The sequence below is a fragment of the Pseudorca crassidens genome, chromosome 10 (genome assembly GCF_039906515.1).
Source record: "Pseudorca crassidens isolate mPseCra1 chromosome 10, mPseCra1.hap1, whole genome shotgun sequence".
Classification (NCBI taxonomy): Eukaryota; Metazoa; Chordata; class Mammalia; order Artiodactyla; family Delphinidae; genus Pseudorca; species Pseudorca crassidens.
The window spans coordinates 76800551-76816168 of record NC_090305.1 but is presented as its reverse complement, the minus strand read 5'-3'; the positions used below and the strand labels follow the sequence as shown (position 1 = coordinate 76816168).

The following is a 15618-nucleotide window of genomic DNA, read 5'->3' as shown; positions in this document are numbered from 1 at the left end:
ACCTTGCTTATTTTACAAGCCATAATCTAGTGATAGCTAAGGTGAGCAGTGAGTGAAAGTATCTTAAAATAATACAAATAGGAATTGGATAATTTTTACATTAAGATCCTTTTTATACAAGAAGAGTAAATGGCTTGCAAAGAAAACTTCTATTGTATAGACTTGAAATCATTCTACAATCCTTGGCTGGTTTAATTCCAGCAGAATCCACTTCCTACCTTGGTTTATCATTGTGGATACAGCCATACTATGATCTTCACTGATAATGAAGATGATAGTGGTCATAGCTGAAATTTTTTGACAGCAGCTCTGTACCCAGATCCATACCAAACGTTTTTCATCCATTTTTTTCATTTCATCTTAACGACAAAACTCTGGAGTAACTATTATTATCTCCTTTTTATACATAAGGCTTAGTGATGTTATAAGTGACTTGGCTAAGTTCTCACATTTCAGAAACATGGTGCCAGGATTGGCCTGGGGAGCCAGTGCTCTTAGTTACTGGTCGGGACTGTCTCCCATTGTAGATAAAGACAGCAGGAAATGCAGAAATTTAGAGAGAAATTTTTTGGTCATGAGGACATGTTCCTGTTGAGAAGAATAAGGTCAATGACACAGCCTGCTTATATCAATGCAAGAAATATAATTCGCTTTGGAAAATCCTTCACATTCCCCTTCCTGCTCTGTTCCCGTGAAGAAGCTCAATAGCAAGTTTACAGATGAGAAAGGGTTGAAGTAGAACACACAGTGACTCATGCCTTCAGGATGTCACTGACTTATAGCACACCCACCCAGGTATCTGCTAGAGGGAGCAGAGAGACAGGAAAAGAATGGAAAGAAGGAAAGTAAAGAGACTGGGAATGAGCTTGGAAGTTGGAGGCAGAGGGACGGGGAATGTAGGAGGTGCTTTCTGAAGTGGCTTTGCCCCCATTCATACTGGGAGAACTGAAGTATTGAGCCACTCAAGGGCCCAAAGGCCCTCACTCTTCCTTCTTTTGTCCTCCCCTGCCCTAAAGCCCCAAGTGAATGCATACCAGCTCCCACCATCATGGCTGGTCCATGACAGCTCCAAGACTAACTTCTCTTTTGAATCACCAAATGGACTCTTGTCATCCATGACATGTAACTTTGTCAGGCTTTCTTATCCAGAGGTCCTAAGGAGCTTTGTCTCTGCTGCATTTCTTCTTAGTTGTTGAAATAATTTTCTTAGGTGAGAGGAGCTGTGCTATAGTTGACGATCAACAGTAATAAACTTTTGAGAGGAACAGTCATCATCATTTAGTTGGTGTATTTATTGAACAGCTAGTTAGTTAAGTAATCAACTATGTATTTACAGATTTATAAAACTGAATATTAATTTCTGGACATCTTATTCTCTGCAATATGAAGAAGGGAAAAATGGTTTTTTGTGGAAGCCCCAGGGAGTTAAAAATCCAAGAGAAAGGTAAAATCTCTATATGGAATCACAAACATGTGGTTCATTTATTTTCTTCTTTTCTTTTTAGGGACTGGTTAAATATGCTGAGCCCACCGATTGTTCCTCCCAGTCAACAGCCAGCAGAGCAGCATCAGGATTCTTCCGGAAACTTGAGTGCTCAAGGTGGGAATATGAAAAACACCAAGCATAAAAAATAAAAATAATTAACTATATATAGAGAAAATCAGTCACTTTGAGATGCCAGTTTTTTTTAAAATGCTGATCACTTAGGCTCACACAGCCAAAATGAGGTAATCTGTGCCTCATTTTATAGGATTATAGGTGCTTTGCAACTAAAAGGAATTTAAAAGAGAAATTGTCCTTGTTCTCCTGAAGGTTAATCCATGGGCAAAATATAGTTCAAGGCGTAAGAGTATGGCTTTGGTGTCAAATTGACCTTCATCTGAATTCCAACTCTAGCAATTCCTGCTGTGTGACTTTTATGAATTTCAGTTTTGTAAAATAAGACTAATAATAGATGGTGCCCACCTGCAAGTTTTTCATGAAGATTCAGTGAGGTATACTGTATATGAAATACTTGGGATAGTGCCTACCAAATACCAGTTGTTAGTATTTTTATAAAGCAGACCCAATACTCCAGCATCACAGAGATCCATGTTTTCGTTAATACAGAGGTACAGCCGTTTCATTAAAGCAAAGGCTGGCACAGAGCTTTGATGGGTAGTATTAGTAATAGAAAAATTAAAAGGAAGCAGGGATGAAAATTTGCCTGGGGTTCTCTTTGTTGACGAGAGCCACAAAGATGACCATTTAGTTTCTGGCTGTGAGCAGGGAACGTAACTGTCAGGAGTGTGTAGAGGAGGGACATAAAAGAATCTTCGTCAGACACAGAGGGGTTGAGATGGGAAGGGTGAGGGGAACTCTAAAATGCATAGCTGGAGTGACAGACAACCTCAGAGCGGGACTCCCTGAGATAGCTTTACAAGTTGGATTATAAAGATGGAAGCTCTATATCTACGGTTTAAAAAGGGGGGGGGGCGGCTTCCCTGGTTGCGCATGGTTGAGAGTCCGCCTGCCGATGCAGGGGACACGGGTTCGTGCCCCAGTCCGGGAGGATCCCACATGCCGCGGAGCGGCTTGGCCCGTGAGCCATGGCCGCTGAGCCTGCGCGTCTGGAGCCTGTGCTCCACAACGGGAGAAGCCACAACAGTGAAAGGCCCGCGTACCGCAAAAGAAAAAAAAAAGGAACTGAAACCAGTATAAATTACTCCAACAAAGGTGCCAGGGTTTTTTTTCCCTAATTGCCCCAGGGAGAAAGAGGAGCATCCCATTTTTCTTCAGGTATGGAGAGTTCAGAGTGAGAGCTCATATATCTGAGTTGTGCATTTTGGTTGCCCAAGGGATGGAGATGTCGCTGTGATTTACTATCTGAAATAGATGATGCCCCTCAAATTGAGACTTTTTAGGGGTGTACATTTATAATTGCTCATAATAGAAAAACAGAATCTTGCGTGTCAGGAGGAGACCTTGCTGTGAGGGAACAAGTAATGTTTTAAGTATCCTAAATAAGCCGCAGGAGAGTGTGGTCTTTAAACAAAGGCACCCAAGATCTATAGTGGTGATGAGTGGCTGAAAGGATGTCTTAAAGTTGCCATTGCAAAGTGATGTTTTGGCAGCAGGGGCTCAATTATGTTGAAGGTAAACAGAACTTGCATGGAGGACAAATTAACAAATTAAATTCCAAGAACTGTAGAAATGTTCTGGCCAATGTTAACCAGCTCTGGCACCCCTTCTCCCTGTCACCCTAGATTTCCATCTGGTATCCCTTTCCCTCTTCTGATAAACTTGGATAGTTTGTAGTTAATGTAAACCAAAACCATCAAAAAGTAGTGTTTCCTATTTGCTTAATCTTTACATGTCATTGGCTTAGTTTTAGACAACGTAGCATACAGTTACCAATATACTGAGCTAGTGTTTCCATCTGTTCTTATAAAGTGTTTGACAAAGAAAAATAATAGGCTCAAGCATCCAGTGTATACCATCAGAAGGAGAAGGGAGGCACAGTTGTGGGTAGTCTGGGACTCTTCCTGAGTTTCTGTTGCACAATACCATTAACTCAGCACCTAATATATGCCAGACACTGTGCTCAGTGGTTACATTTAGTCCTCACAAGTAAGTCAGACAGAGAAATACAAGTATCATGATATCACTTATATGTGGAATCTAAAATAGGATAGAAGTGAACTTTTATACAAAACAGAAACAGACTCACAGACATAGAAAACAAATTTATGGCTACTTAAGGGGAAGGTTGGGGGGAGGGATAAATTAGGAGTTTGGGATTTGCAGATACACACTACTATATATAAAATAGATAAACAACAAGGTCCTACTGTACAGCACAGGGAATTGTATTCACTATCTTGTAATAAACTATAATGGAAAGGAATACGAAAAAGAATATATATATACACATACACATAACTGAATCACTTTGCGGTACACCAGAAACTAACACAACATTGTAAATCATTATACTTCAATTTTTTAAAAAAAGAGAATGTAAAAAAGAAATTTCGTCCTCCCAGCAGTACCATGAGGAAGATACTAATTTTGTATATGCAGTTGTTATTTTTTACAGCTGAAGAAACTGAGGCAGCAAGGTCTTGAATAATTTGCATAAAGTTAGTCATTGGTAGAGCTGGGATTTAAACCCAAGCAGCCTGGCCCCAGAGCCCAACCACTGTTTTTATTTTTTAATTTTTTTGGCTTTGAACCAAGTAAATAAATTACCTAATAAAAAAATACAATATATAAACCAGGAATTGAAAAATTACTTTTCTGTTGAGAGTTCCAATCGACAGGAAAACAAAACATCTCAAGGGCTAAGTAGCTAAGTCCTTTCAGAAAAAAGAAAAGCAGACCTCTGGTCACCTGTTTCAGGCCTGGTCCTGCCTCCCCCAACCCCCAGGCTTGTCACAAATGACTGGTGGCCACACTCCCTCCAGGGATTGAGTGGCTGAGGGGTGTAGCTGCCGTGTTGACCAGATCTAGGGCAAGGCCAAGGGAGTGAGGGGCTGAATGAAGGGCAAGGTGACTAGAGTGCGGGACTGCCCAGCCTGGGTGGTCGCTGTGCCCACCTTCTCCAAGGCCTCTCGAGACGACCTTATCTGAGTAGGTCAGGCTCTCTCACCTCACCTAGTGCCTTTTCGTCACAGCCTTTCCACAGTTCGTAACTCATGATTCGTTTACTTGTCTATTGCCTTGTTTCCTAGGTAGCCTAAGAGTTTTTAAAAGCAGAGACTGTCAGTTTGCTCACTCCTAGATCCCTAGTACCCTGAAATTTCTGGCATATATTAGATACGCTGGATTCTCACTAGAAGGAAGACAGGAAGGGAGAAAGGGAGGAAAAAGAGGGAAAGAAATGTTATTCAACTGGTCATTTCTTATAACAACCTTGGAAGGAAAAATACAGGGTAATTCATTGAAATCTGACTTTCAGTTTTTCCCCCAAGTCCAATTTTTTGGTATATTAGGCATATTTGTAAAATTCAACAGTGAGAGTATTGAACTTAGACCCACACATTTTAGCAATTAAAACAGTTATAGGTCACCTTATGCGGTGGCTCTTAAACTTTACTTATAAGCAATGAAAACTTTTCTGTCAAGTGAAATCTCATATGGAATCCCAATAAGTAAAGGAGTTAAAAGCAGAACTGCTCTGGGTGGAGTGGGAGTTATGGTCTCAGAACCCTGCCGTGGGGCCCTAATGAACCAGTTAAAAACACTAATGTAATTCATCACCCTCAATTTGACCTTGCCCAAGGTCAAATGCTCAATCAGAGTTACGATTTGGATCCAGTCTTCCTCCACATCAGTGCCTTTCTGCAGAACCATTGCACTGGGATGTGAAGGTTGTTTTGAAGTCTCGTTCACAGGGAAAGAGGCTCTTCCATCTTCAGACTTCTAGGATAAACATAATAATAGCTAATGTTTATTTCATCTTCCAGTGACCCAGGCCTACATGTGCACTTTAATTCTCAGAATAGCCTACTGAGACATAGGTACTATTATTATCCCCATTTTACACATGGACACTGGTACTTAGAGCAGGGAAGTGATACGATGAACTGCCACATCTCCATCAGAGATGGAGAGGCCGAGATGTATCCATGCAGCTAGAGGCATAACTGCTTTCTCACAGCAGGGAAAGATGGCCTAACTAATACGTAACTCTAGAAAACTTGCCCCAGCCCATACAAAAGTAAATGCATGCATTATACCTGGCCCTAGAGTCCCTTCTTTATTCAGTACAAATTTGTGTCACAGCCCCAGTTTCTACTAGGCCAGAATGTCTCACGTGTGTGAATTCCATCTGAAATGAACAGCCCGGCTCCCAGCAGAGCCAAGCAGCCAGCAGGAACAGCATTGTACTCCGCACCATTCGACTGAATGGAGAAACGGGCAGCTCTCAGCTGGGCCATGATACATTTGCCAAATATCAATTACCATGGGCACGGCTACCCTTAACACCTACGAAAAATGTGTTTTTCTGGAGACCGTGTGAAATGTAAAAATGGGAAGTTAAGCTTTCAGAACTTACTCAAGAAAACTACCAAATTGACCTTTTGAAAATGAACCAGACTTCGCTCGAAGAATAGTTGTCAATTTGTTTTTGACATTTGTTCCTTTACAGCTATGACCCTTAAATTATTCATGCTTACCAGCTCCAAAATGGAATAATAATGCCTCTCTCTTCAGGCCTGTAAACCTTTTTTTGCAGGTTGCATGGATTTTGAGTGAGAAACACACTCAAAAGGGCTTTTGGAGTTGCCAGAGTCTCATAAAAATAACATTCTCATACCTTTTGTACAGCAAAGCCACAGAAGATATTCCTTTATGAACATTAATTAATCTCCCACGAGACATAAGTAGGCAGCGGATGCTTATTTTATAGGTGTAATATCCAAATTACTATTCAAGAATTTATGGAAATCTCATGACGCCTCACAGCTAACCAGAGAGAGGGGAATCTGGCCGCCTGTCCTGGGTCCAACAGAGGAATCCTTTCATAGTCCTGTTTCCCACCGTGCAATTATTTGACATTTACCTAATACTCTGAGTCTAAAAGCAGTCTTCCAAAATCTGTTTTATTAGTTATCGCACCAGACATTGTGCTTCATCGAACAACCATGGTACCCACAGTGCTTAACATGGAGCCTAGGACATTGTAAACGCTGCATAAATATTTGATGAGTAGAATGAGTGAATCTCCTGCCCATGGGAAACAGGAGGATGATTTGGTCTACTTTTTGGATCTTCCCTGTATCTTGAAGATTTATTCAAAATGCAAAGGAGAACTTTCCCTAAAAAAGCAATATTGACGATCAAAGTAATAATAGAAGCCAGCATTAATAAAGCACATGCTGTGTGCCCAGCGCTGTGTCGAGTTTTCCTGTGCGTTACCTCTCCGTGACTTCTCCTAACACTTACTGGCATAGGGCTGTGCTGTGTCGCCACTGTACGGGTGAGGTTAGGGTCACAGCCTGGGTCACAGCCCCACTGATTGCGGAGCAGAACACTGACCGAGACCTGTCGCACTGGACTGTCCGTACCCTTAAGCCCCACACTGATAGAACCACAGAATTCCCATTTAGGTCAATAAGAACTACACAGCTGAAGTGTCCAGTGCAGTGTTTTTAATTTAGGTAGTTTTCTTTCTTGAGCCTTTCTGGATAAAATAGTACTCTCCTTAGAATTCTCCTTAGACCCATAGAGCCCCCGCCTCAACTCTCAGCTTGTGAAATGATTTGTTAGCATTTTCAGGCATACCTTTGTGATATTGCACATTCTGTTCCAGACCACCGCAATAAAACAAATATCGCAATAAAATGAGTCTGGTTTCCCAGGGCATATAAAAGTTGTATTTACATTACACTGTTGTCTATGAAGTGTCCAATAGCGTTACATCTTTAAAAAGTGCATACCTTAATTTAAAAATACTTTATTGCTAAAAAATGCATCATCTGAGGGCTTCCCTGGTGGCGCAGTGGTTGAGAGTCCGCCTGCCGATGCAGGGGACACGGGTTTGTGCCCCGGTCCGGCAGGATCCCACGTGCCGCGGAGCGGCTGGGCCCGTGAGCCATGGCCGCTGAGCCCGTGCGTCCGGAGCCTGTGCTCCACAATGGGAGAGACCACAGCAGTGAGAGGCCCACGTACCGCAAAAAAAAAAAAAAAGCATCATCTGAGCCTTCAGCAGGTTGTCGTAGTAACATCAAAGATCACTTATCAAAGATCATCATAACAAATATAATAATAATGCAAAAGTTTGAAATATTTTGAGAATTACCAAAATGTGACAGAGACACAAAGTGAGCAAAAGCTGTTGGAAAAATGGTGCCGTTGGACTTGCTCAACGCAGGGTTGCCACAAACCTTCAATTTGTAAAAAGCACAATAAATCGAAGTGCAAAAAAACAAGTTATACCTGTATGACATTCTTGAATCCAGATTCCTTCCCCTTCCCCTGTGAGGCAAGTAGTTGCCTTTTGGTCTCTGATTAACCTTGGGGCAAGGAAGTATTTTCTTATGCAGCTTTCAGGGTCTGGGGGGTGTCTCCTCTGCATAGAAGAAGTGATTAAGAGGGGGGCAGTCAGTCCTCTCACTATGTAAAGAAATGCCTTCTTTTCAGTCATACTGGAAGTGAACCCTCTAGTAGAGAAGTAAACACACTGATGGGTGTCTGAGGCTCTCTCCTATTCCAGAACCACCCCCCACCTACTTATTCCCCAAATGTACAACAGAGGGGCCTTGGCCCAGGATGTGGTCCTGGATTCCATTGCTGGAATTGGGATACATTTCCCCCTGGCTGCAGCGTTGCCACCTTGCCTGAAATCAGGCCCTGGAGATCCTATAGGCTTTGTACGCTTCAGAGCTCAATAGTCTGACTAGGGACCTTCCTTCCTGTGCAACAAAAAGCACTCAGAGTGGTAATTCACATATTTACAAGTGCACATATATGTCTTGTGAGGTATTCCCCAGCTTTGCTGCAATATAATTGACATATAACATTATGTTAATTTAAGGTGTACAACGTGATGATTTGATATACAAGCGCACATTTGAATCACATTTGTAAGTAGAGACTAGCTGGAAAGAATGAAATTGCAAGAATTCCTAACTAATCATCCAAATTCTTCAATGTGTTGTTTTAAGTGGCATTTTCCAAGTAAAATATAGCCACGAGATTTTACAAAAGGAGTGATGCACTTATTTCCCAAATGAAACCTGAACTATAATCTTGGTATATCATTTGCCTTCCAAAAAACAATATAGCTTTCTAATAGAAGAAAGTACGTTTTCATCCTTTTTATTCCATTATTGGTCATTTATCTTTCTTCCATTTGAGGGCACATATTTGCTGAGAAACAAATCTCAACAGTTCACGTTCTCCAGTTGTAGTGCAAGTTAATTTTGCCCTACTGTGATATAAGTTGGTGGAAGAGTTTGCAAGCACCTGGTGCTCAGCAGAATCTTATCTAAAATGTCATCTTTATTGACCTGAAGGCTGACTGTTCCCAGTGGTGATCTGTCACCACTGAATTGTTTGAACAATAGTGTATTAGTATGCGCATAAAGATACAGTCCATCAGTTTTCAAGATCTATAAGAGAGAAAATGCATTCACTTGTAAAAAAAAGACAAAACTCCAGATGGCAGCGTCAGAAAATCGAAAATCAAGTACAGTGTCTTGATTCAGAGACTTTAAATCTGATAAACTGGTGCCACGTCATTTATTTTCAAGCTTGAAGACTGAGCTTGTGCATATCGGTTTTCTATTATCTACAGTTAAAATGCGTTAAATATAGATAATTAAGCATTTATATTAATTGACTCAAAAGGTGAACTGGAGGAATTATCTGCTCACACTGATCTAACCAAGGGGAGGGCAGGTAATATTGCTGTGTTTGGTCTGACTCCGTTGGGTTTTCTTCTGTTATTGCCGTTAACCAGTTTCAAAGTGGATGAAGCTGAAAGTTTGTAAACAGATTATTATCTGAAAGGCAATTTTATTTCACCAGAAATGGCTTTATTATGTGCAGAAGAGTAAAAATGTAATTTGGACCCCTGTTCCGCTGTTCTTAGTCTGGTAGCAGAGAATGGTTTTATTTGTTTAGAGTTTCTGTAGCCAGTCTTTAAATAGAGCAATTTAGCATTTGGGAGAAAAACGAACTCTTCACTATCCAAGAATATAATTGAAAATTACCCCATGCCCATGCACAATAATTACCTTTCAAAACATTTCCCATTGCTTGACATCACAGTGGTAATTGCTTAACAATATTATAATTTCATTACGTAGAGATTACAGTGGCAAAAGATGTAAGTTGGAGGCTTTGAAAATTAAGTTATAATGAAAACAAAACCATCTGTGCAAGTTTAAAGCACTTATTTCAATATAAAGTTATACATAATATCACCCAATTTTTGTATGAATGTCATTGTTGGTAGAGTTCTAAAATTCACCCATTTAAAGCTTTAGTACTAAAACCCACAAAACCTGCGTTAGTCCCATGGTTATAATGCATGCAGTTCCAGTTCTACAGCGATATGTATTGGAACGAATGCATTCCTATAGCAGTTATTGCTTCAGTTTGCATGCATTATGTAGCCAGACCTCTACTAATGAATTGGATGCACCTTGATCCCTTTGCAGTTGGATGATAAAGACCCATGGCCCATTACAACGGTCATTTTCATTTTGAAAGGCTCCTGACTAGTTGTAAAAATGTATCGAGTTTTCTAATTTAATAACGCCAGCTTAAAATTTTATCTTTTTGGAAAGTACAAGCACAGAATGCACTAAACAATTATACAGCATATAACTCTTATGTGCCAGAGGTCAGAATTTCCCCCAATGTGTTGATGCAGTAAAAACAAGACGTTGGATGGCAGATCTTCGAGAAAATTCGACTTATATTTATTCACCTCAGTAATATGTGGTTTTAATATCACACCTGATGGAAAAAATTAGTGTTACTTTTTTGAAAAATACATGATTTTTGATATAAGAACTTTTTATTTAAAGATGAATTAATGATAATATCCTGTATAAAATTAGTAGGGGACTTTGTGTTTCATTCAAACCTTTTTTTTAGTAGTAAAAAATCAAACAGATATAGTTTTGGGGTAGGGAGTGAGGTATAAATGAACATATCCCTCTCGTGTCTAACTCAGATATCTTACGTTTTCCATAATGATTATAACATTTGCTGAGTACTCACTGTGTGTGTGCTGAGTGTTATCTTATTTAGTTCTCATAGGTACTATAACAGGTACTATTACTATCCTTACTTTACATATGAGGAAACTGAGGCTGAGTAGTGAATTTTCTCAATGTCCCACAGCTGTAAAATGGTAGAAATGGGATTTGGACCCAGATCTATCTGACTTCATTGTCTAAATGTCATTCTGCCTGTCTCTGTGAAGTCTTTTCTTTATATTTAAGCTTTATCAGTGCTGTTCTGAGTTACTAAAAAAGCTGTAGCCTATAGTTAAGGATTTATTATATTGTTATTATTCTTAATAGTAATAGTAGTGATTATTTATTGAACAACTACCATGTGCTCTGTGCTATGCATATTACCCAGTGTCCAGCTTAGTCCACAAAGCCCTATGAAATAAGGTTATTCCCATTTTAAAAACGAGCAAACGAAGGTTCAGTGAGGTAGAATAATCTGTAACCAGCCTAAGGGCATGCAGGTGGTGAGCAGCGTTGCTCCCATCCATCCCCAGGTTTGTTGGATTCTAGAGCCCAGGGGCGCTCTTAGCCACTCCCAGTTTAACTCCTCATTAATCTTTAGTAGCTGTTTTTGTTTCATGTGTGTATGTCACATGTACAACTAGGCTGTCTCATCCATAACCAGACTGCTCAGTCACGTAGCAAGCACACAGTGGTTACTTATTGATCACCTGATTTTGTTCCGTTGACTGAAGTAGCCCCAATATGAAAGTGTTGATGGATTGAATATCTGAAAGTAAAGGACATGCACACTCTCCTTTGATGTGCAGAAGTGGCCCAGGGGATCATCTTCAATATGAAACAGCCACTTGAAAAGCATTCCCACCCTCTCCTACTTAGAGGAGGAGGGTGGAGGCAAGGCCCTAGGGACCACTCTTAAGGTAACAATAGAAAATAAAGGAAAGGCAGCCTGCCTTCTCTGGGTTCCTGTTCTTAATCAGAAACTGTGCAAGGTGCTCAGGTCAGCTACCACTATCAATGTGGCCGTTAGCTGTAAGTCCTGACATATTTCAAGGATGCAAGAAGCCACTGCAGCCAAGAGTCACAAAAACTCATCAAAGGCACCATAGGGATCATTGGATCTGGCCCCCTGTCCTACACAGGGTTCATCTACAAAATCTCATACAAATGATTGCCCCAGTCCCCGCTTCACCCTCCCTAGAGTCCACGTTCCATTTCCTGGTCAGCTCCAGTGTCTAGAAAATGTTTCCTTGTGCTGAGCCAAAATCTGGCTCCTTGTAACTTTCACCCATTGATCCTGTTGCTTTCTCTTGGAGCCCCACAGCATCGTCTTAATTTCCCATTCATTTGCCACCCTTTATATATGTGAAGCCAGAAGGGCTGTTGTCACTTCCATCAAGCTTTCCCTTTTCTGGAGTTAATAAGCTCAGTTCCTTTGGGCCTGTTGAGCTAGTTGCCTCTGCCCCTCCCACAAGGACTATCTCATCTTTGTCAGTGGTTTTGGAAATATGAAAAATCAAAGTTCTTTTGTTTCCAAAACTGATGTCTTTAAATGTAGGACACCTTTACAATTTTTTACTTTCCATATTTAAATCCCCATAATGTAATAGCTTCCAACTGAATGTGTTACACCAGTATTGTGTTAACAATAAGATCGAGCAGGTATGGTCAAAAGAACACTGAACTGGGAATCTGGAAACCCAGGTTCATCCCTGACTCTGCCTCTAACTCACCAAGTGACCTCAGATGAGCTGTTTAACTTTGCAGACCCTGTTTCCCTCATCCATCAAACAGGCACGATAATTCCTGCCTCTTTCACAGGATCATAACAGTCAAATGAGCTACTGCATGAGAAAGTGCTTTCTAAACCATCGAGGGTTGTACTATTTGAGGTGTTACTAAGCAAGGCAGATGAAATCATTCTTCTGTTAAACCCCACTTTTTAAGAACTGCTGGCACTGCGTGCAACTCACCAGAGAGTCCACTGATTTCTTGTTTCCCCCAGATCACTGCAAACTCCTTGAAAACAGGGCCTCTCTCTTATATCTTCATATCCCCAACACCTGGCTTGGTGCCTGGGGCAGGGAAGGATCACGTTAAATGTTTTGGGGTGGTTAGAAGAAGGATGGGCAGAGGAATGGCCGTGGTACAGTTTCAAAACCCTACTCCACCATTTTGTCACCACTCCCTTGGCCTTAACTCCAGTTTGTCACTGTCCTGACGGTGTCCATGCACCAGCTTAATCTGATTTGGGCTAGGTAAGGTGAGGTCCCACCACCACCACCACTACCACGGCCTTCCCTTCCTCTGGGCAGTGACGCTTAAGATCCCAGCTTTGTTTCACAGTCATTGATTCACCCTTTCAAAAAGTACTCAGTATTTACTGAGCCTCTGTTCTGTGTCAGCCCTGCCCATGCCCACCATCCCCTCCAGAACTGACCCTGGTGAGCTTGTAGCCCAAAGGTTTGGTTTTCTTTGGTCCTTAGTAGCCTGTGCTAAGGAAGAGAGACAAGTGTTGTCTTAATCATCTGCTCCTCCCTGAGCCTGCTCTGGTCCTCTCCAGCTGAGAGAGGTCTTGCCCTCCCAGCCTCCAAGCCTATTACATGGATTTTGAGAAGTACTCAGAAGGCACTCGCTTACTAGTGCTAGTGATGGCATCAAGTACATAAGTACTGAGCACAACACTGGGCACACACAAGGTGGTCAGGAAATATCTTAGTAAAGCTTTTTTTTTTTTTCATTCCATGCCATTTGTTGAAAACCAACCAAACCTTGCTAACTTTGCTGATTACTTAGGCGGTAGGTGTTCTCTTCATCCAAACCACCTAAATAGCTGTCACAAGAAAAACAAATCAAGCCATGTTCATTTTCCCAGCGAATGTGACAGATCTTGCTAGCACTAATAAAATTACAGATCATCTGACATTGTTTTCCATTTGTGTTCTATGCTTTGAGTATCATATTTCTAAACATTATTTTAATTCATGTTTATTTGGTAGTCTTTTTAGGTTGTATGAATGCGGATTGAGCTCTTTATTAATTTGCACTGTTTGGCATCTGTGCAGCTCTGGCCCATGAAGAAGTCTAGAGCTGTGATAATCAAATTTTGAATCCTGTTCAAGTATCCCTAATCCTCACAACTCTTTAGTCCTTTGGCCCTCTTCCTTAATCCTTTCTTCTCCCTGCCAGTTCTCCACGCTCGTTTTTCTTGTGCTTTATAGCGAATCTGGCCCCTGTGATCACCGTTTCTTCTCCGTCTTACACTGCAAGTAGAGCGTTATCACATCTGCAGCGCTCCTCCATTCTAGCACTGACATCCTGCCCGCAAAGGACAGTCTCCCAGGAAAGATGGATGATTCCTGCTTCCTTGCCCTTCTCTGTTGCAGTTTAAGAATTACGGGCCAGGCCAACAGCTAACATGACGGTGGTTCCCCTTCCCACAGGTGGAGAAGACCTGAGGGTGGAAGAGGACGAGGAAGTGCTGACTCTGCTGTATGACCCATGTCTGAACTGTTACTTTGATCCCCAGACTGGGAAATACTACGAGTTGGTGTAATGCCTCCTTCCAGGGCAAAGAATGGCCACCCCCGGCGGAGCAGGATAGCAGTTCTGACTGGCATCACAATGCATGTGTTGGCCAGGCCCATGGAATCAACAGTAGCTAAGAGAAATGAAGTTAGTTTGTACATAGTGTTCAATGTTAAGACTACCTATGTTCTTTTTGTAGATGGGTGTGATTTTTTGGAACTGTGAAGGAATTAATACAGAGATAAGATTTTAGAACTTTGAATTGGTTCTTATTTGTTGGTTCTCATCCTACATACAATTTTGTTTATTTCGTATAATTTTATGTAAACGAATTAAGAGTTATTAATGCAAATTTTTTGTAGTGTTAATCTGTAAATGATGGCTTGATATACAGAAAATGTATTCTTGTTTAAAAGATATCTGGGTACCTTTTATTTTATTACCTATTTGTATTAAAAATAAAGTATGATGGTCAGAAGAATACCTTTTAAACTGATTCTTTTTATTTACCCCACTTTCTTTACCAGAATATTCCTAGATGGTATTTACCTTTCCTTAGATTATTAGAAAAAGGATTAACTGTGAAGTAGTCAGACTTTATGACCATATTTTATTGGTACCGACCTTGCTATTTCCATTTCATTATAGTTCATCCAGAGTTTGCCAAAGACCACAACATTGTTAATAACTTAAGCTGCTTAGCTCTGTGCTTTTTTAAAAATTTTTTTACCAATTATCTCTGAATTCTAATAATATGATCCAAATCTAGCTCCATGGATCCAAATTTAATAAGAAGTCACCCATTTGAACACCCCACATACCTCACCACTTCTGTGACTTGGACCTGGAGAAATGGAGGAGGCTTCCTTTGGTCTTTAAGAATATGTCACTGTAACTCTACTCACTGCATCACAAGGAAGAAAATCATGTGCTTTCTGAATTCCAGTAGACCAGCCTTGAATTGTATGCCAAGTATATAAATACTGAGCTCAAGGAAGTACTTTCTATATTATATTTATATTATCTACCACAAGGTCATATTTTACACTTTGTTTGTTTAAAAGGAGTAGCTTCAATTTCTGTTGAGATTTCTATAGAAGAATTGAAAAACAGAAATAGATGTGCTTCACACTGCCAATTTTAAACCAAAATGGTAGAGCCAGATTACTTGGAAACTCATTGACTGGGCTATATGGCTTCACTTATCAAATTTTGCTGCGTATGAGAATCTCTTGGGAAGTTTATAAAAATACTTCTATACCCAGGTTTCACCCCCAGAACATTTGATTTGATTGGTCTTGGGTGCACCCTGGGCATTAGAAAATGTTAAAACCTCCCCTGGCAATTCAAATGTGTAGTCATGCATGAGAACCACAGTTATAGATTAGATCC

At 40.7% G+C, this 15618-nt stretch overlaps 1 protein-coding gene across 11 annotated transcripts in view; it reads left to right on the top strand.

The window, feature by feature from the left end:
* The window catches only part of CFAP20DC (CFAP20 domain containing), a 266604-nt gene extending 251895 nt beyond the window's left edge, over positions 1–14709 (top strand). For 9 of the 11 annotated variants that reach the window (XM_067754980.1, XM_067754977.1, XM_067754978.1 and 6 more), the window contains 2 exons: positions 1506–1600; positions 13920–14709. In XM_067754980.1, coding sequence (XP_067611081.1) covers positions 1506–1600; positions 13920–14089 — 265 coding nt within the window. In that variant the 3' untranslated portion in view covers positions 14090–14709. The remainder of the gene's footprint in view (positions 1–1505; positions 1601–13919) is intronic. The other 2 variants (XM_067754984.1, XM_067754975.1) reach the window with 1 other exon arrangement.
* Positions 14710–15618: the final 909 nt, after the last annotated feature.